Below are 23148 nucleotides of genomic sequence, written 5' to 3' on the forward strand. Positions count from 1 at the left end.
AGTGCCTGTGCAACAATGCAAAAAATTGGATGATAAGGCTGTGAAATGCATTTTTGTTGGTTACAGTGCTGAGGGCAAGGGTTACAGATTGTATCATCCACAGTCAAAGCGTATCTTGATTAGTCGAGATGTTGTTTTTGTGGAAGATGCTGTGCAGCCTTTGTTATCATGTACTAAAGAGACAGGTGTGAGCTCACGGGATGTATTTGATACGTTGTTGCCTCTGTTTACAGGTGGGAATTCAAATGTAAGTCCTAATGAGGCAAATATTCAGCCTATGCAGATTTCAAACGACATCATAGATCAGCCTATTTTTGATGTAGATTTACAGGATGTAATTTATGAAGATAGGGCTGAAAATGAGCAGGCTAGAGGTATGCCTAAATGGCTGGTGCAAACCTTGCGTGATAGTAAAATTGATGCACCTATGTCTAGTCGTACTCGTTCAGGTTTTCAGCATACCTCTTATGCATCAGATTGTTATGCTTTGGCTGTGTCTAGTATGTGTGAAGAGGAAGAACCTCTTTCATTTGATGAGGCACAAAAATCAGAAAATTGGTTGGCTGCAATGCAAAGTGAATATGATGCTATAATGAAGAATGGTACATGGTCTTTGTGTGATTTGCCTATTGGTAAAAAGGCCATTGGATGTAAGTGGGTCTTTAAGTTGAAACGAAAGCCAGATGGCAGTGTTGATCGCTATAAGGCTAGACTTGTTGCAAAGGGTTATGCTCAAGAAAAGGGCATTGATTTTAATGAGACCTTTGCTCCCACTTGTCGTATGACTACCATTCGTAGCATTTGTGCATTGGCAGCTCATAATGGTTGGAATGTACATCAGTTGGACATAAAGACTGCATTCTTGAATGGAGATTTGCATGAGGAGGTGTATGTATCGTAGCCTCGTGGTTTTGTTCAAAGAGGGCAGGAAAACAAAGTGTGCAGGTTGAAAAAGGCTTTATATGGTTTAAAGCAAGCTCCACGAGCTTGGTATGAAAAGATACATGCATATTTGACTGCACATGGTTTTCAGAATAGTCCAACAAAAAGCACTTTCTATGTCAAATGTGTGGATGATGTACATCTAATCATTGCTCTCTATGTCGATGACATGCTGCTCACAGGACCAAATGAAAGTCATATTGCTGATTTTAAGGCTGATTTGAATGCCTCTTTTGAGATGTTAGATTTGGGGCATTTGCATCATTATTTGGGGATACAATTTAAGCAGTGTGATGGAGGTATTGCTTTGTGTCAGACAAAGTATATTGAGACATTGTTGTGGAGATTTGGCCTTGAAGACTGCAAGCCTATTGCTACTCCAATGGAGATAGGTTTGAAGTTGAGTCTTCATGATGCTGGAGATCACTTTGATGTCACACTCTATCAGACAGCTGTTGGTTGCCTCATTTATGTATGCATTACGAGGGCGGACATTCAGTTTGCAGTCTCACAGGTGAGCAGGTTTATGCATAGCCCAGGTCTCAGCATTGGAAGGCAGTTAAACGCATCTTTCGCTACTTGAGTGTCACCATACATCTTGGGTTGTTTTATCCCAAGGAGGGATCGTTGTCGCTAGATTTATATGCTTTTTCGAACTCAGATTGGGCTGGTTGCTATGACACAAGAGTGTCCACAAGTGGTTTTTGTTTCATGCTCGGTAGCTCATGCATATCTTGGTTGAGCAAGAAGCAACCTACTGTGGCCACTTCTAGTTGTGAAGCTGAGTACAGGGCATCTTTCACAGCTACGGTTGAGTGTGTGTGGCTCAGACGGCTTATGGCTGACTTGGGTGTTGGATAGGAGTCTGCCACCTCTATCTACACTGACAGTCAGAGCGCATTGGCAGTTGCGAGAAACCCAGTTTTTCATGCTCGCACAAAGCACATTGAGGTGCATTATCACTATGTCAGGGAGAGACTCTCAGCAGGAGAGATCAGCTTGGCCTATGTGTCAATACAGGACAACCTCGCCGATCTTTTCACAAAGGTGCTTTCTCGTGAGAAGTTCGAAGCTTTCCGCAAAGCTTTGGGCTTACTCCCCTTTGTGGACTGATCTACTTAGGGCTTGGCACTTCCCTATACATGAGTGCCAGCTCTCGTTCACACCATCACTCCCAGGGGGGATTTGTTTCCATATATATATATATAGGCAGTGATGTGTGTGAACACACTTAGGACCACCGGGGCACTTTTTTCCTCTTTAGGAGGTTTTTTCCCTCGGCTTGTATATACGCCCATTATTCTAGGGCTAGCTTATCTTTTGTACATTGACACAATCTAATACTTTGTGTTGTGTGCATTCTTGCTTCTTCTTCTCCAAGCTTTGTGTGCTTTCCTACAACCCTAATTCCAACACAAATAAATATGGCTCACCGCGCTGTAGAGTGAGAGGCTACTAGTGGTCCTCAAGCTCTCTCCCTGGTCTGCCTTCTCTTGTCTAGGGAGAGAGCGTAGAGCTTGGCACTAATGAGAAGAACCCATAGAGCGAGCGGATGCAGTTTTCTTCCCAACTTAAGGAGAGAGAGCATAGAACGTAGAGTTGGGTTAGGCAAGCCGATAGAGAGAGATAGCTATGCCTCCTTGTTGCTATGCTTTTGCTATGGTGGCCTCTCCTCTCCACAGGACCCCAGTTGACTTTGCTTCCTTGGCAGTTGGTACTAACTTGATGGGAGAGAGAGAGAGAGAGCTGTGTTTTGGCTATGGCAATGAGAGAGAGTATCCTCGTTGCTACACACACCACACACAATTGTGTCAATGTGAGCCAAAAACCATGAAGAGCGTTCTTCTCTGTTTTAAGCTATGGCAGCTCCTTCTCCTCCACACAGTCGAGCTCTACTAATAAAATTGGATAAGATTTTTTTTTTGAAAAAATTTGAATGGTTGAAAAACCTTTAAGTGGGCCTAGCCACTGGTCATGCGCGGACCTCGATGAACGGAATGCCTACTCTGATACCAATGTTACGCCCTTGTTAATGATGGAGGGAGGAGAGCTCTGGGTCACCACCTAGCCAAAGAGGGAATGAGGATAGGGATCCTCACCGCCGGACATATGTAGTTCCCTACCTGCCCACACATGTCCAGTCGTGCGAGACTACACCTGGGTGCCCTCTCCCCCCTGAACCTCGACTCCCACGCTTTGGTGGATGGTCTCAGAGGCCAGTCGAGCTCCCCATAGCCAATATGAGCCACATAATAAGAAATAAATAAGTTGATTAGAGAATACTAAATATGTTGTATGACACCAAAAAAGCCAGGGAAGAGAGGGAGGAAAGATAGAGTAGAGAGTGAGAGAAGAGAGAGTGGGGTGGACTGCAAGAGAGGAGATAGATACAGAGGGTGCCAAGGGAGAGGGGGAGAAAGAGAGAAGTAAGAGAATAGAGAGAGAAGGAACATACATATAGAGAGGGTCGTACAGCCCCTCTATTATATGCGAGATAATAGACAGTGAGAGTGGAGAGTAGAGTGAAAGAGAAGAGCTCTCTCTCTCTCTCTCTCTCTCTCAGGGGCGGAGTAAGAAGAATAGAGTGAGAGGGGGGAAGAGACTAGAGTAGAGTAAGAGGCGGAGTTATAGGGGGAAGAGAAGGAAAGTAGAGAGGAGAGAGAGGAGAGAGTAGAGAGTTCTCTCCGCTCTCCTCTCTATGGCAGGTGAGGTGTTGGCTACTTCATGACTTCTGGAGTGGCTTGACAAACTTGTTGAGTGGCCCAAAGTCAATAGAATTGCTGGATTGGGACTAGTGAGAATTATGGATGCTTTGTTTCCAGATAGAGGCTGCTTATTGTCTTTTCAGAAAATCCATCAATATTTTCGGGTTCCACGTGGATATGTACAGTTATGGGAGAAGGCGAGGGCAGGACTTACACCATTTGGTGATATTCCTCAGTTGGAGGATTAACAACCTTGGTTAGATGGCTTGACAAACTTGTTGAGTGGCCCAAAGTCAATAGAATTGCTGGATTGGGACTAGTGAGAATTATGGATGCTTTGTTTCCAGATAGAGGCCGCTTATTGTCTTTTCAGAAAATCCATCAATATTTTCGGGTTCCACATGGATATGTACAGTTATGGGAGAAGGCGAGGGCAGGACTTACACCATTTGGTGATATTCCTCAGTTGGAGGATTAACAACCTTGGTTAGATTAGGCATTTAGAAAGCCTTAAGACATTGTACATCGTACAACAAATCAAGTGTACAATATGATAGTGGAAGATGAGCGCTGGATCACTAAGAAGGCTAAACATCCGGAAAAGTAGGGCCTGGTGAAAGAAAGTAATCTTATTGGGCTGGTGGTCAGATTCCATATCAAGGGAAGGTATTCCTATGACGCATGCTAGTTGGAGGCATACCATTGGGGGACGATTTGTGTGAAAGCAGCAAATTGCTTTTAGTAATTGTGTGTTTTATACTACATGCTTGGAAACATGCCCACATCTTTTCATTTCATGTTCGGTGGCAAAGAAGGTATGGGATTTCCTTTCTAACATATGGATTCTGTTGACAGATAAGACCGTAAAGATTAAAGACTGGATTTTTGGCAAGATTCCGAATGGGCCAGATAACCCAGAACATTCAGTTTTCTTTCATTTTTTCAGGTGGACAGGTTTGTGGCATATCTGGTTAACTAGGAATGCCTTCATATTTGATGCAAAAGTTAGTATTACAGCTCACATAGGTTGTAGAAAAGGGCTACTATTGTGGAAAGTCTCTTCCTTGCGAGCAGCTCATTTGGTGGAGAATGACATGACTATATATTCTGAGCTACACCTGTGGTTTGGAGTAATTAGTGAGGGAAAGCTAGTACATCACATGGCGGCCATGTGGTCATTTGTAAAGTAATTTTTTGGCAATATTTTTTCTATTACGAAAAAAACAAAGAATTCTCTCCTCTCTCTCTCTCTCTCTCTCTCTCTCTCTCACTATATTCTCCCACCCCCTCCCACTCTCTCACCCCGTGGCCCAATACGACGAGAGGAGAGAATTCTCTCCTCTCTTTCTCTCTTCTATTTCTCACTACTCTCCCACCCCCTCCAACTCTCTCACCATGGCACGTGGTGCACGTCGGGGTGAGAGAGTGTGAGTGGGAGAGAGAGAAGAGAGAGAGAGAGAGAGAGCTCTTCTCTCCCTCTCCTCTCTCCTCCCTCTCTCCCCCTCTCTTCTCTCTCTCCGCTCTCTCCCGCGAAACGAGACGAGGTGAGCAGAGGGAGTGAGAGGGGGTAAGAGAAGGAAAGTAGAGTGAGAGAGAGGAGAGAGTAGAGAATTCTCTCCTCTCTCTCTCTCTCTTCTATCTCTCACTACATTCTCCCACCTCCTCCCACTCTCTTACCCCATGCCCTAATACTAGGAGAGGAGAGAATTCTCTCCTCTCTCTCTCTCTCTCTCTCTCTTTCCTATTTCTCACTATACTTTCCCAACCCCTCCCACTCTCTCACCACGGAGCTTGGTGCACGTCGGGGTGAGAGAGTGTCCCCTCCCACTCTCACCATGGAGCGTGGTGCACGTCGGGGTGAGAGAGTGTGATGGGGAGAGAGAGAGCCCTTCTCTCCCTCCCTCTTTCCCCCTCTCCTCTCTCTTTTCTCGTCTTCTTTTTCTGCCCCCTCACTCTCCCCTCCCACTCTCTCACCCCGTGCCCTAGGGGGGAGGAGAGGAGAGTATAGTGAGAGAGAGAGAGAGGAGCATTCTCTACTCTCGTCTCACCCGGGCGACGCTTTTCTCTCTCTCTCTCTCTCTCTCTCTCTCTCTCCGCTCTCTCTCTCTCTCTCTCTCTCTCTCTCTCTCATGAATTTGATGGGAAAAAAAAAAATCTGTGTCTCAAATTTCTTTTTAGCTTGTGCTCATAGTAGCAGTAATAAAAGTTAAAAAATACTTTTCTCTGCAAGACTCCCATTCTTGCGTTTTCAGCATTTGCAGGCAACGCGATGTCAAAGCGTGGCGGGGAGGAGATGGAGGCGTTGGATGTGCAAGGTTTTGGGCAGCGGTGGAGCTTTGGTAGTGGAATCTCAGCGGAAGAGGCGGTGGCGCACATCGCTGAGGAGATGTCTGTGGATGCGAGGGTTCTCTGTATGGAGATTGTGCAGGATGAGGGGGCGGCTATTGTCCTACCTCGGTCAGCAACTTTAGGGGCAGGTCACAGATATAGGGTGAGGCGAAGAAAGATTCAGACTCATATACAGCGACGGTTCGCGGCTGGGGGTTCTGTGGTTCCCACTCTCTATTACTATGTTCCTCCGGATGTGGACGCTCTTGTGAAGGACCTCAAGCAAGGAAAGTATTGCGTTCTCTGTGGCTCCAGGCAAAGCGGCAAAAGCACTTGTGTCATAGCTGCCAAGGAGAGGCTTAGCCTCGAGTCAGACGCCTGCATCGTGTACTTGGGTGGCCTCATAAGCGCTAATGCAAGATGGGACGGATGCAATCTTTGGGGTTACTTTTGGGACAGCCTTCACATTACATGCCCCGGTCTCTTTAAGATCAGGAATCCAGAGGAAGTGTGCAGTGAACTCCAATTCATGTCACTATTTGCCAAGGACAAACTACTAACCCCTGTCACGGTTGTCCTCGACGAAGCAGATACACTACTTAATTTGTCCCCTACCTGTATCGATGAATTCTTCCATGTGGTCAGGCTGATGAAGTACGCGCCAGACAGCTACAATCTATATGGCTTTCTACTAGTTGGAACGGAATGTTTGCGGGATCTCATTGAAGCGCAGTACGACAAGCGTGTCCATGATGCACTGGGCGCGGGGCGAGACTACCAGGCAGGATCGACTCCTAGCAGGTTGTCACCTTTTCCACATGATCATGTACTTTCATCGTCTAATTTCAGCCTAGAGGATGTACAGTCTCTACTAAACCAGGCAGCTGCTGATCGACCAGGGGTTGACATCGATGTGGAGGCGATAGCAGGTTCAATTATGCAGTGGACATGGGGCCACAAGGGCTTGACTGGAACTTGTTTAGCATATCTTGTTCAAGAGCAATTGTGGAAGTTCAAAGATTGGATCAAGCGGGCTGAGTCTTACCGTCTGGGGACTTACATATTTGGGCAGGCCACATATAATCGAATTATGCAGTATGTTAGAATGCATGCAGACAATGACGAGGTCTATAGTATGCTAGTGAAGCTTCTAGAAGTAGAGGAGTTTCGATGTGAACATCAGTTGGTGGTTAAGTTGCGGTACTTTATTGCCCAGGGGGTGTTGGTTGCCACTGAGGAAGAAAATGGAGACTATGTTGTCTGCATCTCTTCGCCACTCTTACGCACAGCTATACTCCGTGGGTGTGCAATTATGTGGGATGAGGTGGATCCACCTCCCAATGCTGCTCACCTGGATAGGAAGTGGGTCCTCTTGCAAGCGATCAGGTCCCTCGATGGAGAGAGAATTTGCAGGCCAGAGTGCTTGAATGCTCATGGTGAGCCATCAGAGTATGCCCATCAGTTTCTATTTATGTGCAGGATTAAGGCTATCATCAGACAAGCATATCCTTCTATCGGAGCTAGGGTTTTGCTTGAAGCTAAGGAAGTAGCTGTGCCTAGGAAGAGGCATAGCCAGCTGCGTCTTGACACGCTTGTTCGTGATGGTGATAACTTCTCGAAGTTTGGCTTTGAACTGGTAGCAAATGGGAGCAGGAGTGTCATAACTGAACATATCGAAAGGGCTGTGAGGTATCATGAGCTGCACTCAGCGCAAGTATTTGTGATCAATTTTTTCTCTGACAAGGCCAAGGAGCAGCTTGTAAACCCATGCCACGACGCAGTTATTTTCATTTCTGTTTATTTCAATGTCAGCATCAACTCAGCTGTGGTAACGTTCGTTGACGTATGTGGAACAACAGAGTTTGTTGACTTGCCACTCAAGAATTGGAATGGAAAGATTTCCTTTGCAGACTTGTAATTTTCTCCAGTGGAAACTCACTAACTTGGTTGTCTCTGAGGAATACATGTGCATGTATCAAATAGGTGGGGGACATTGCTACATATCTTTTGGTGTTAGTGCAGTAATTTACAAGGGTCGATGTTGTTCAACTATATGAAGTAATCTGGGGTGGGAATGCATTTTGGCTTGAAAGTTGTCTAATTGTTAGTAGAATGGTTGATTGGATGTTTTTGACTACACGAAAAGAAAAGGCATAGCTCATTAGAAATATTGAAAGCAATAATGCAAAGAGTTAAAAATACATCATGTGCGAGGGCTTGATCAAGAAAAGCAAGTTGCTTCAATGCCCTTTAAAGATGTCTTGCTCTGCCTTCAGTTTTAAGTTTGATCTTGTTTGTTTTTTGTATTTTATTATAATCTTAATTCAGGTTTTGAGATCTATTAGTTGAAATATCCAGAAATGTGAAAGTACTTTACCCATTAAGGTGAAATGATAAATAAAGAAACATGTGTGATCTTTTGGTTGGAAAATGTTACTTTTATCTGTCCATTATTGGGTGAGCATGTGCGTCATATATCATATTAACACTTGTTGGGGCCTATATGGTGTGTGCACATATACATGGAGTGTCGTGTGCAAGACATGTGCATGCTTATCCCTGGACTAATCCTAAAAGGGCAACAGAAAAAATCAGATGTAGGACTTGTTTATGGAGCTATTGCAGCTAGTTTTGGCAGGGAAGATGCAGTGAAATGGACCAGGTGGCTGTTGGCCAGCACACAGAGGGAATGATCATGTGTCGGCTACAGCAAAGGAATTTTTGGGTCCAAGGACCTGCCAGTCCACTTGTGCATAGCTCATGATTGGCATCTCTCACCATTTTGGGTGTTGGATCATAGACGAGGCTTAGATTAGATGATTCAACCTTTTATGGAGTCGTCTATGGTTTGCCATGAATGTACCTTTTTGTACTATATAGAATATACTGAAAATACAGTTCTCTCTCTCGTCTCCCATCTTTTGTTTGCATTTTGCATCTACATGTTCTAGGAAAGGTGTTTAGGGCTGAAAGTAGACTCCTAGAGCTTCCGCATATGTGACATGGAGAGGTATATATCTCATATAACACTTGTGGACGCCTAACTCAACTCATGATCAATGTAAAAGCATAGCATGCTTGCATGTTCTATGATGAGGGTAGACCAAGAGGTAGTGCTAGTACACGCAGAATTTGACTAGTGAAGCCTGTTGGACACGGGTCAAGCTATTTCTCCTGTCTTAATATATTACGGGTCAAGCTATTTCTCCTATCTCCTATCTCCATGATATATTACGGAGAGGTTGTAATTCTTTGCTGCATGGCATGAGGATGTACCAAGAAGAAGCATCTATACAGAGGCACTACTGTGCATGTGGATATTTTGACAAGGGAGTTGGTCAAAAAGAGCTCTTATATGTAGCAAACGCTTTAGTCAACATGTATATAAAATGCAGTGTGTTTGCTTTCGTGTTTTTGAAAGCACATGAATTGCTTCACATGCTCCTTGTTCGGGATGTATTCGCTTGGATTGCACTAATTGCATGCTCTACACAAGAAGGGTAGGGTTAGGTTGCGAGAGTGAGTGTAAACAATTAAGTGGTGATAGGAGAGTCGGGCTTCCTTGGAGTGTGGTGGCGGTGGAGTGGAGCTTTCAAGTGCGGCTGCGTAGCAACATAGTCTCCTACGAGAATCTTAAGCACAAGTATTCACGAGGTGAGTGACACACCCTACCCCTGCATTTATGAACTACGTCATAGAACACTGGATTCTCAGTTGAGCTGTTTATGCTCCCAAGTGTGGTTGGGCAAAGCTCCACGACATTGGTTTGTTCCTATACTCTTTCTATGGTGCACGGACTTCCTATAAGTGGCGTTTGCCAGGGAATAGGCCCACCACATAGCCACACTGCATCTTGAATGATTGTGTGTGGTTCTCTTTGGTGAAAATTATGGTTTTTGTCAAGAAAGGAACATAAGAAAAATTTCAAAAAAATCTATTTTGTTATATTATTTATATTTCTTGTTGCATTTTGTTGTTATATTTGCAAATATGTGTTTAGTTTGGCGATTTCTAGAAGAACTGTGTTTTTTAATTTTGCATTTCATGTTTTAGTTGATTCTTGGATTTTTTAAAGTTTTTTGTATTTTTTTAATTTTAAAACTGAAGAACAATAAATTGGGCATGAATTTGAATTGGTAAAACAGACCTCAAAATCGGTTTTTGGGCATAGGGTTTATCCTATTTTGGACTCTTTACATAGAGAAATGGGGATTGAAATAGAAATTCGAGGAGGATTTGCAAGGCAGATTAAATTCTGCATTTTGCAGGTTTTTTGTATTTTTGCATTATTCAAATGGATTCAGTACGAGGGTCTCTATCCAAATGCAGTGACCTTTACTCTCTCTCTCTCTCTCTCTCTCTCACACACACACACACACACACACACACACAGGTATGTATATGTATGTAAATAGATATATAGATAGATACAACACATATATATGTTGTACTTTTTCGACATTAAAGATTATTAGAAGATTGATAAAACATGTGCTTTTCTATATAGAGCTAGTGTGTTCAGAACCATTTGACCATTAAAGGCCGTCGACGAACAACTCGATCAGGCTATTCCTTCTATTTTCTGTATGAATTATGGAGGGTTTTTTCACCTTTGTCACATGGCATGCATATCATTGGAAGATTGATTGAACATGTGCTTGCTAGCATTTGACCATTGAAGGTCGTTGAGCTGGGGTCAAGCTATTTCTCCTATCTCGTATCTCCTATATATATTATGGAGAGTTTTTCTTCTTTGCCACAGAAAACTTCTCATTTCTGGGTTTTATTAGCTCTATTAAGGAGAGGTTTTTTTCCTTGACATGTGGATAGAGGGATGCACATGTTTTTTAGGGATTTGGGGAGAAAAAAGAAAGGAAAAACGTATTCAAAGCCATGGCCACACCAAGCAGGGGAGGGTAATCTTCAAGAGAGGATGGAGAATAGAGAAGCTCCAAAGCTCTCAAAAGAAGAGGCAAAATAGAGGGACGATAGAAATTACACTAAAATGAAGATAATACTAGCATGTAATTACTCAAAGATGAAAATACAAAGGAATGAGGGTCTATTTATAGGTGAGGGAGGCCACCAACCAAGTCCAACTAGGATCTAGAGGCTTCCAGCTTCAATTTGATCCATTTTGTACAAGTTTTGGACCAGTTCAGCTCACTTTATGATCCAGTTTGCACGAGGAGAGAGGAGAGATGAAATATCTTGACTTTTTGAATTAAAAATATCAAGTAATGATGAGAAAATGGGTGCCTACTTGATGGGGCTCTCCCTCCTTATTGAGGTGTCAAAAATTCATAATTTTTCTAAAATATCCCATTCTTTTACTAATAAACCCAGTCCTTGGCCACTCTTCATCTTATGTGAGTATTTACTGATTTTTGAGGGATTTTATTTTATTATTTGTATTTTTCTCATCCCAACACTTGGATTAATCCTATTGGCCCTTTGGAACCTTATTTGGACCTTAATCAAAAATTTCTGAAAATGTGGACCCTTAGGCTAAGGTCTCTAATACACATATTCAATTAATTCCTAATGCACATCGAAAAGTTCTTTTTGAACTTCTGTTTCAGGGGAATTCATCTTAGATATTAGGAGAATTTTGCATCGAAAAATATCTCAATTTTGTATTACGTCTCTCTAGAATAGTTTCTCTCTCGAGACCAAAATCAAGGGAAAGAAATATTTTCTTGCATTCAAAATTAGGGGATGATTAGAGAGACTGAAGGGAAGGTTCTTACACCTTTTCATCTCAAAAGTTGGAGGGAGGAATCTTACAAAATGCAATCGGCACTCCTCCCAGAGCGACCAGCGCTGCAAGAAGGGCAACAAGCTATCCTCACGGTGGAGACTAAGGCAATAATGAAGGAGATCAAGGGAGGAAGAAAAAAGAAGACAAAAAGGAAGATGAGAGGTGTCATACCATATGTGGCTCTGAGGAAACACAAAGGATTGAGGCTGAGCTCGCACAAGAGATCAAGTCATACCAAGAAGTACTAGAGCAGCAAAAAGCCATTGTCAGCGAGGCCACACAAGAAGAAAGACAATAGATGACTCCTCCTCAAAGCCCAGCTCAGCTAATCTTCAAAAACTTATCTTTACTCAAGAATTCTACTATGTCAGACACACCTGCGGGGATGCAGCCAGAGACTGAAGCACAAGCAGTGCCACAACGGAAGAACCCTAAGAGCTTGAAGAAGCAACATCTCTCTCGGTGCAAGTCCCAGTAGCGCCATTGGATACAGGTGAAAGGCCAAGGGCTTATGATACACCCAGTCCAAGAAAAAGGAGGTGTTTGGAGGACGAAGAGATGATACCAGAGCCGTCATTCCTAATAATCTAGACTATGAAAAATTCTTCCAAGAAACGGTGGAAGGACTGGATGAGCTACTCAATCTACCACATGCAAGACTAGAAGGGGCAGCCACAAGTGCATCACTATGGGAGTAGGAGCAACGAGTATGGCGGTGCCATCTCCTCACGACACATATGCTTCATGATCATAATGCCACACTTTGGAAGCAAGTTCAAGAGTCAAACAACCAAGTATAGACCTTTTAAGAACACCTAACAGGGGCAGAGGCCACACATAGAGATGTGATCATGAAGAGTTTAAAGGCCACCGAGGAGCAAGAGGCCAGGTACCAAGCGCTGTAAAACAATAATTTGGTTCTCAGCCAAACTATTGTGCAAAGAATCAAAGAGAATATAGATCTGAAAGCACGGCTGGAGCAGGCTAAAGAGAAACTTCAAAAGGAAGTCACCCATAACCAAGAGCTAGAAGCCATCCATGCCCAGCAGGTACAGGAGCTCCAGCACAATTCCTTAGCCAAAGAAGAAGAGCTACAAGGTTAGATCCAAACGTTATCCTTGAATCTGAAGGAAGCAGAAAGCAAAGTGACCCACTTACAACAAGAAAGAGAATAGAACAACAAGGCATATGTGGAGAAGGTACGAGCGCTTAATGACATCATCAGCACCAATCAAGCTGAAATGCAGAGAATGATGATTGCACACTAGGAAGCAATGGTGCAAGTAACCCAACAACTACAAGATAGTCAAAGATTGGTTGTTGAAAGACTTTAAAGAATCACTGAGGCCCAGGGAAGGGAGGCTATCACCAGAAGAGCTCAAGAAGAAGCAACAAGGCGCTTCGAGGAGTTGGATGCTACAAGGATGGTCAGAGAATCACTGAGGCCCAGGGAAGGGAGGCTATCACCAGAAGAGCTCAAGAAGAAGCAACAAGGCGCTTCGAGGAGTTGGATGCTGCAAGGATGGTCAGAGAAACAACCATATCAAACCTCCTCAGCACCAATGACCCCCGTATACAAAAATTGGAACGTCAACTGGCCATACAAGACCGAAGTCAAAGACAAGAACCTAGAGATGAAATGCACCTACTCCTTGAGCGAGCCTCAGAGATAGGTCACTTGCTAGTAACTCCTCGAGCCCCTCCTCAAACTCTTACTCTTTTTTTGTCTACACTAACTGTTACATTCCCGTAACGCTGCTACGGGCATTACCACAAGAGGGGACGGCCTCTGGCTCACCACCCAGCCATAGAGGAAGAATGAGGATTGCCCCTCATCCCCCAGGCTATATAGTGTGTGGCCTGCCGTCCACACTAGCCTGGCCGCCCATGACTCCGCATGGGCGTCCTCTCCCACTGAACCCCGGACATGGCCATCCGGTCTGCCGTCGGTCACAAGCATTATAGCCTACGTGACATTAGGCCGTCCCCTCTTGTGGTAATGCCCGTAGCGGCGTTACGGGAATGTAACACTGGTATCAGAGCGTGGTTCGATGGGATTGTCAGAGCCCGCGCGTGACCGGGGGACCGGAGCCCACTCGATGGTTTTCGACCATTCGTCTCCTTATCCTTATCTCGAATGGAGGGTGTGGAGGGAGGCAGCCATGGAAGAATGGAGGGGAAGAACTCTATCTCTCTCTCTCTTCCCGTCACACACAGCAAGGAAAATCAAGTAAGCAATTTGTATATTTTGCTGCGTTGAAGCTTGTGTGCAAAAGAATAAAAAAAAATTTCGTTTTCTGTGTGGAGAGGCCGGCATAGGCCCACTATCTGTGACATGCGTTGAGTATGGGGGAAGGCGAACAGCAGCCCCGTACCTCACAAGGGGGGGGGGCTTGCCTTGGAAACGCGAAGCTGCTGTGGCTGGCCACACGCAACTGTGTGTGGGGGTGGGGGGGCGAAGAGCAGCCCCACAGCCCCACGCTTTTTTCTGCGCTACCAACAAGGCGACGCAAGCGCGTGGAGGTTGAGAGGGCGAAGACCCTACCAACAAGGCGACGGCGGCCTGGTCCCAGTCCTGGTGGGGATCTTCTAGATACGCTCACTGCCAGTGAAATTGTTGCTGGTTCCATTAGTTCTTGTGTACCCAATCTATCATTCCCTTGACATCCTCGGATGCTCCCGTGATCTCTTCCTATCAAGACGAAAGTCAGATGGAGCATTTGGCAAAGCAGTACCCAATGACGGAGCTCAGCTGACAGCTCTCAAGATAGGGAGCCTTTGCTGGAATAGAAGAGGACGGATCCTTGTGACGTTCCGAGGGCGACGCGACGGACCATTTGCGGAAGGCCAACCACTGGATGGCATTGATGGCAAACGGCAGAGTTGAGGCCCAGCTGAGGCCCAGCCCGTCGGCCAGCCTAGGCGGCCAGAGGGGCCAGCCAGGCGGCCAGGCCAGGCCAGCCCAGGCGGCCAGCGGCGGCCAAGCCAACCCAGGCGGCCAGGCCAGCGGGCGGCCAGGCCAGCCTTGGGCGGCCAGCCCAGCGGGCGGCCAGGGCCACAACCAAGGCGGCCACCAGCGGCCAGAAAAAGAGGAGAGAGAGAAAAAAAAAATTCTTTATTTTTTTAATTAATTTCATTATTCAATTTTAATAAAATTAAAAAAATGAAAAATCAAACAAACGCTCTCTCTCGGCTGGTGAAAAGGATAATGTCTGATTCGTGCCGTAGTGCACATGCTTTGCATTCATGGTGTAGTAGACGAACATATGTGCCGTAGCACACTAACCCCCAACCAACACTTGGAGTTATATCTTTGGGAGAAGTGTGGCACAGTCGTGCCGTAGTGCACCTGGCCATTTGTGGCATAACGCACTTGCTCGTGCGGTGCACGTACGTCTAAGGGTGCCGTAGCGTGCCCATGTCTGCTGAACCATTGACAGTCTTGCACACACAAGTCATGTCATGGCGTGCACATGTTGGTGTCATGTCGTAAGTGCACTCATACCCACATTGTGCCGTAGTGCACTAGAAATTTTTTAAGGTGGCAAGAGGGAAATCGATGGTAATGTTCTCGCGTAGTTCGAGAAGTATTCGTTGACAATACATAAATACATGATATAAATTCTCTTTGTTAGTGGTTTAACCATGTGGTTTACCACAAAAGTAATATGAGAGAAGATCAGACACATTGTTCTTGTTGAAAATCCACAAGAAGAAGTTCGTGACTCCAATGTGCTTAGACCCAATGAAAAATGTCTACTTGGATGTGGTCCATTGTGACGAACAAGTGTAGTCCGTAGAGACACTTTTGCAAGCGCAGTCTTGCCATGGTCATGACTTCTAAAATTGGTCAATGGCATTTAAGATAGCTGGAATTGAGGTCGCGTTTGCTGCTAGTAGCCTTGATCACATGACCCCATTAGCAACGTACTCTCTAGACATGACTAGTGTTCGACTCTGGGAGCGTAGCCTCGCCAAATTTCAATTTCCACTTTTGCGAGCGTCGTCTTGCTAGAGTTAAAGTTTTGTTCGGACAAATTTGTGTTTGTTTTGTAGTGACAAACAAATCTGAAGGGGTATAGTCTTGAGATGTAATGCTCAATGCCCTTATACAATTTGATCGAAGAGAACTGTTCTTAAACTTACTAGCATGGTTTTCTCTTCTTTTTATTGCCATGCGTTGACATCCCACTGCTCGAGAGTTTGTGGTGATCTTTCGAAGGGGGAAAGAGCCTTTTTATATGTCACATCAATTGGTTTGGTGGTAATTTGATGGTATGGGACATCAAATTCTCACGGAATCGATTGTAGTCTTGGTGGAATGGGACGCCAAGGCCTGTGCATGTAACTTGACTCTTTGGCAGGTTGTATGTACACTTGTCTGTAGTGATAAAGTGTGCAAGATGATGGATTCTAGGCATGGCTCTGATACCATGTTAAAATTTGAGCATTGTGATGAGCTATGGTGGATCAAACACTAGAATCAACATCATTAACAAAGTGATTAGCAAATAATTAAGACGTAATTAGTGGGTAATTAGTGGGTAAATAATTAAGACGTAATTAGTGGATAATTAGTGGGTAAATAATTAAGACGTAATTAGTGGGTAATTAACAAATAGATTAATGTAGGCATGGATACTCAAAAACCAGCAAATTCTCATTAGGGCTATGCCTCAATTTATAGAGTTTACATCAAGCATCAAATCCCACTGATTTCTCCATGATTCACTCCACCTCTTTTCCTTGATTCTCTCCACCTCTTCACTTTTCCCAGAATATCTCCCAGAATATCTCCACACTTCCCAGAATATCTCCACACTTCCTAAATCTTCTCATGCTACCCTTTATTCTCTCCCAGTAGATTCTCCTCACCTTTTCATAGGTTCTTTCACATTTACTCATCCTCTTTTACAGCCTCTAACCAAGGGCTTGTTCCCGCACAGACCCTATTCACTTGTATTTTCAACACCCATTTGGAATTCTTGACATATGATCGACTAACACATGTTGTGTTCCTTTTCTTACTGTGACTGTAAAGTTGAATTCCAACAATAATAGCAACCATTGTGTGATTCTCCTCGTGGTGCAAGGCTTATTCACCAGGTATAATAAGGTTTGATGGCCCAGTAAGAATACGAATTTGTTGGCCAAGAGGTAATGTTGATATTTCTTGGCGGCGTAAACCATGGTCAATCCTCCCCTCTCTATGGTGGTATAGTTCACCTCCACAATATCATTTAGGTGATGACTAGCGAAGCAAACTGGATAGTCCAATTTGAACTCACCAGGCTGGGCTAGTACACAACCAATAGCAAAATTTGATGCATCAACATACACGTGAAATATGAGATCTGAATTGGGGGGTCGTAGAATTGGCGTGCTAGCCAATGCTTGCTTGAGTCGATCATATGCTTCTTGGCATTCCTTAGTCCATTCAAAGACAATGAGGAGCTTGTACAATGGTCTGGCTATTTCAGCATAGAAAATTATGAAGCAAGGGACGTCGCTCGTGGCAAAGCCTGCCGAGGTCTTGACCAGCCTAGGTACGATTAAAATGGTACACTTCCGGTGCGATGGAAGAGGACCGACAAAGCGGTCCCTGAGTGAAGTGCTAGGACACCTAAGGAGGATCCTAGAGGGTTTTGACCAGGCGATGCACGGGCTCGCGGTTGCTACTAGGACACCCATGCGTACATCGAGGAAGATTTCGGATGGACTAAAAGGAAAGTTTTTTGGGAACCAAATTTTGATACTGGATCTCGTTGGTTGGCAGCTGGTCTTCAACGGAGAGTCCAGAGGATATTATTGTAACCATTAGGGGAAAGCTGAGGTCTATGGGGGCCCTTTAAGCTGCCATGAGATTAAAGAGATAATTAGTGTGAAGGCCAATAGGAAAAATACATGTGTACAAAAATGTTAGGTTGCTTATTAAGAACCTAAATCTTGTGGTCAAAGGTAGAATCTTACCTTTTGTCAGATCTGCAGCAAAGAAAATCTTCAATATCTTTTATTTTTATATTTTTATAAGGGAAAAGTTTTAAAAAGTTACCCCCCCTCATTTCCCTTTTCCCTCCACAACTCTCCAAAAGTAGGGGCGTGTTTCTCTCTCCTCCCTTTTAGACTAACTGTGAGATCCCTCTACCCCCTCCGCGCACCGAACTCCCGGTAGCTAGCAGCGGAAGCAGTCCCCTCATGCGCGGGGTAGGGTTTCTCACTCGAGGCCTTGCCCACGAATGTCCGAGCACGAGACTAGGCTGGTGGTCACTCCAAAAACTGAAACCAGGAAAATTTCCATGCCCGGAAAGCGGGGACGATTCCACCTTTTTAAATTTTCTTAACGAATTTTTCTAACGTGATCAATTCTAAGCTATCCTTCAACTGAATAAACCAGATAGAAGGAAACTATCACTGATATAATTTGATCATTTTAGTAAATTCAACGCTTTTTTCCTGATCAAGATCAGGCACAGCCGTTGATCCACTTATTTGAAAAATTTATCAGGGAATTGACTAACTACTCGAATCTTAGCATAATCCTAAGATTTTTCAGTTTGATTATTAAAACTCCACTGATTTCAGCCTAACCCCATCCGAACCATGGGTTAGCCACCACCCTGCCACTGGAATCGGTAGATCCAAACAAGTACTCACCCACCCATAATTGAAATGCCATTCTTAACTTTAGCTTTAGAAAACAGAAACGCACACACTCCTCTTTAAAACTTTAATCTATAAAACAATCCATTGACATTCAATTTACGGGTTACATATGTCATACTTCAAAATTTCCATTGAATCTTTGTTTCTCACAAAACAGTATTACTCCGGACTCTCGTTGAGACCAGCGAGTTAACAACAAGATCCAGTATGATAGATTACAATAAACATAGGTCCATCATATAATATCTTCCTCGACATACGCATGGATGTCCTCAGCACCGCGAGCCCGTGTATCGCCTGGTAAGAACCCTCCAGGATCCTCCTTAGGTGTCCTGGCACTTCACTCAGGGACCGCTTCGTTGGCCCTCGTCCATCGTACCGGAAGTGCACCATTTTAACCATACCGAGGCTGGTCAAGACCTCGACAGGCTTTGCCGCGTGAGCTGTCCCTCGAACACTTCCCGCCAGCTGTTGCAACCGAACTTCCCTTAGATAAACATATATACCAAATGCTCCCTCCAGCATTCTGGCGTAAAACAGTCTTTTAAGAAGACAGGGTTTCTATGCAAGTTTACAGTTTTGATTTTGTTTGAATACCATGAGTATATCTTAAATCCGTATCCCAATACTTGTAGATCTAGGTGTGTATTCCAAACAGAATTCCTCGAATTCTATTAACTTGATCCTCAGATCAAAATCAAAAGTCTTAACTTAGTTTCAGATTCGGTGGGTGATTTGAGTACATTTTCCCTGAACTGACACATCGTCATTGATTGAAACTGACGAAGGAATTAGGTCTTGGTCAATAGTCTGAATCAGAGTTTAGGTTTGGAAAGGTTCTTCCTAAAATTATCTTTCTCGAAAGGTACTATCTCGATTTCTCTTTTTCTAAAATTTCTTTCGACGAATACTTGTTTACAAATTTCAAAAACATGGATTTCTTGAGGAAAACTCATTTACCTCGATCTCCGATTTAAAAAAAAAATCTTTTATGCATACTTCTATGCATGAAAATCAAATATGATAAAAGTAACACTTTTATAATAAAAAATTATCTTTTATGCATACTTCTATGCATGAAAATCAATTATGATAAAAGTAACACTTTTATAATTTAAAAAAATATCTTTTATGCATACTTCTATGCATGAAAATCAATTATGATAAAAGTAATACTTTTATAATAAAAATTTATCTTTTATGCATACTTCTATGCATGAAAATCAATTATGATAAAAGTAACACTTTTATAATAAAAAAATTTATCTTTTATGCATACTTCTATGCATGAAAATCAATTATGATAAAAGTAACACTTTTATAATTAAAAAAATTATCTTTTATGCATACTTCTCTGCATGAAAATCAATTATGATAAAAGTAACACTTTTATAATAAAAAGTTATCTTTTATGCATACTTCTATGCATGAAAGTCAATTATGATAAAAGAAACACTTTTATAATTAAAAAAATTATCTTTTATGCATACTTTTATGCATGAAAATCAATTATGATAAAAGTAACACTTTTATAATAAAAAATTATCTTTTATACATAATTCTATGCATGAAAATCAATTATGATAAAAGTAACACTTTTATAAATAAAAAAATTATCTTTTATACAAATAATCAAAATACATCTTTTATGCATGAAAATGATACTTTAGAATATAGAAACCATAAGGATTACTCTTTTACAATACTAAAAGATGAATTTTATTTCACGAATTTCTAAAAATTTTACCATAACCTCCTTTGTATAGCTGACCATTTTTCAAATTTTTAAGTCTTTAAAACTAATTAAAAGTGCACCAAGAGTATTGAAATTATCCTAAAGTAAACATTTTTTCACTTAATTAAGACAAACATTATAAAAACTTGACTTTAATCATTAACCATTCACCTAGGATAGAGAATGGTTGGTTTTGCTAGAGAAGAGAGGGGAATGCCTTATTATTTGCAATTTTTAGAGAAGACATAAAGCATAAAAACCATTTAAAACCATAAAATAAGTGAAAAAAAAGAAGAATCACCAACTTACTAATGACGCTGAGAGCTTTCCTTTGGCTTGATGGTTTGAGGGTTCAACTCTTATTTGTAACAAGAGTGGCCACCAATCTTTAGAAGAGGGAAATGTCAAAAACTAGTGAATTATTAATAAATTCACAGTTCCTGGCTTGGGAGGAGTAGAGTAACAGTGCATAAAACACTATTGAATTTCAACAAAGGGGAGGGCTTCTATTTGTAGGAAAAAGTGAGCTCCTAACCAAACAAACTGAATCTAGAATTTTCCAATTTAGTTTGGTCAATTTTTGACCATTTTTAGGTCAGTTGAGCTAACTTTTTGGAACTAGACTTGAATTAGGAGAGAGGAGAGATGAAATATCTCAATTTTTGAAGATTTAAAACTCAATTGCACATGTGAAGTAGGCGCCTCATTCATGAGGAAAAAATCCCCATGCAGAGGTGTCAAAAATGCATCATTACTTCTAAATATCTCCCCTTTTTAACTATTAGCCTTGTCCTTAGTCAACTCTTCATCTTATGTGAGTATTTACTCATTTTTGGAAAATTTTTCTTTTATTCTTCATTTATCTCTTCCTTACATTTCGATGAATCTTATTGGTCCATAGGAACCTTAATTTAAATTTTCGAAAAAATCTTCATCCTTAGGATAATGCCTCTTGAACAGATTATACTTAATTTCTAATGCACCTTCAAAAAATCTTTTTGAATTTCTGTTTCAGGGGAACTTATTTTAATAAGATGAGATATTTTTCTATCCAAAAATATTAAAAATCTGAATATTCTCTCTCTAGAATATTTTCTCTCTCTAGGTTAAAACAGTTAGAAATAAGATCTTTTATATTTCTGAAGAGGGATTTAATTACACGGAAAGATGCTGGACATCTTGAGAGGCTGGGGAGGAATCTTACATTCTCTCCCACTTGAAAAACGTGAGATGTCCTCATCTCGCAAACTGGGGGTAATCAACAGATCGGCTTCATTCTCCCAGGTGGCATCTTCAAAAGGATAGAACTTCCATTTTACTAATAATTCTCTGAGAATTCTATTCCTGAGAATCTTTTCTCGAACATCAAGAATTTCTTCAGGTTGAAGTTCCATCTGCTCTTGGTTTGAAGAGGTTAGGATTTCATCATCAAGCATATGATTTGGGCTTGGCACATATTTCTTTAGAAGGCTTACATGAAATACATTATGAACTTTGAGATGAGGAGGCAGAAGAAGCTTGTAGGCTAAGTCACCTACTTTCTTTGTAATCAGATATGGCCCACAATATCTAGGGGATAACTTCTTGTACTTCCCAAGAGATAAGGAACTTCTTTTGGGTTGTACTCGAATGAAGACCATATCTGCTTCTTTGAATTCTCTATCTGTCCTCTTCTTATCTGCATATTGCTTCTGTCTATCCTGGGTAGATTTTATATCTTTACGAATTGCCTGCATCTGCTGCTCCATGTCATCAAGCATTTGTCTGGACATCTCGACCCTAATCAATGGGTCGGACCAAGTTAATGGAGTTAAGCAATCTTGTCCATACATAGCTTTAAAAGGGCTCATCCCGATACTTCGGTGATAAGAAGCATTGTAGGCGAACTCGACTAGGTGCAGATAGCTTAGCCACTTCTTGGGTTCCTTGCCCCACAGCATGACCAAAGTATATCTTCAATTATTTGGTTTACTCTTTCAGTTTGACCATCGGTCTCAGGGTGATAAGCTGTGCTGAGATCCGAGAAAGTTCCTACTGCTTCGAAAAATGCAGTCCAAAACCTTGAAGTAAATTTGGGATCTCGGTCACTTACTATTCTCCTGGGTAGGCCATGCAATCTGAAGATTTCTTTGAGGAACACTCTGGCCACATCTACTGCAGTATAGGTTTCTTTTACTGGAATTAGGTGGGCAACTTTGGTTAGTCTGTCGACTACCACGAAGATGGAGTTGTATCCTGATTGCACTGAAGGTAATCCAGTAATGAAATCCATACTGATACATTCCCACTTCATCTGGGGGATGCACTGAAAACATTCCCACTTCATCTGGGGGATGCACTGAAGGTAATCCAGTAATGAAATCCATACTGATACATTCCCACTTCATCTGGGGGATGTCCAATGGATGTAACTTCCCAGGCATTTTTACTCTCTAAGCTTTGACTTTCTGGCATGTCAGACATTGACATACATGATTCAGCACATCCTTTTTCAAACCAGGCCAAAAGAAGCTTTTCTTTATGGACATGTAGGTTTTGATGAAACCTGGATGTCCTGCAATAAGGCTGTCATGTGCTTCATTCAGAATTTGCCCCTTGGTTCCCTCATCATTGGGGATGCATAGCCTGCGATTATAATACATAATGCCATCATACAAGCTGTACCCTTGAACTCTGTTCAAGTCCTGTGGAGTTTTGCTTTCCTGCATAAGTAGGGTAGCAATAGGGCCAAAGAATCTATCCTGCATGATCTTCTCACTTGCTTGAATAATCAAAGGATTTGATATTATAGTAATTGCAAGCAAGGAGGCTTTTCTGCTGAGGGCATCTGCTACCACATTTTCTTTGCCTGGGCGGTACTTGATTTCAAAATCAAATTCCTGCAGGGTCTGCATCCACCTTCTTTGGAGCATGTTGAGGTCCTTCTGAGTAAAGATCCACTTTAAGCGCTGATGATCTGTCATTAAAGTGAATCTTTTTCCCAGTAGGTAATGTCTCCACAAATTTAAGGCGTA

At 42.5% G+C, this 23148-nt stretch overlaps 1 protein-coding gene across 1 annotated transcript; it reads left to right on the top strand.

Annotated features, from left to right (window-relative positions):
* The first annotated feature begins 5366 nt into the window (after nucleotides 1–5366).
* Nucleotides 5367–8110, top strand: LOC147622478 (uncharacterized). The gene has a single exon (XM_086822060.1). It carries the CDS (start codon nucleotides 5917–5919, stop codon nucleotides 7891–7893), a length of 1977 nt encoding a protein of 658 aa, XP_086678186.1. The 5' UTR covers nucleotides 5367–5916; the 3' UTR covers nucleotides 7894–8110.
* The last annotated feature ends 15038 nt before the right edge of the window (nucleotides 8111–23148 follow it).

The sequence above is a fragment of the Cibotium barometz genome, chromosome 28 (genome assembly GCF_041138505.1).
Source record: "Cibotium barometz isolate CiBa-2024 chromosome 28, ASM4113850v1, whole genome shotgun sequence".
Classification (NCBI taxonomy): Eukaryota; Viridiplantae; Streptophyta; class Polypodiopsida; order Cyatheales; family Cibotiaceae; genus Cibotium; species Cibotium barometz.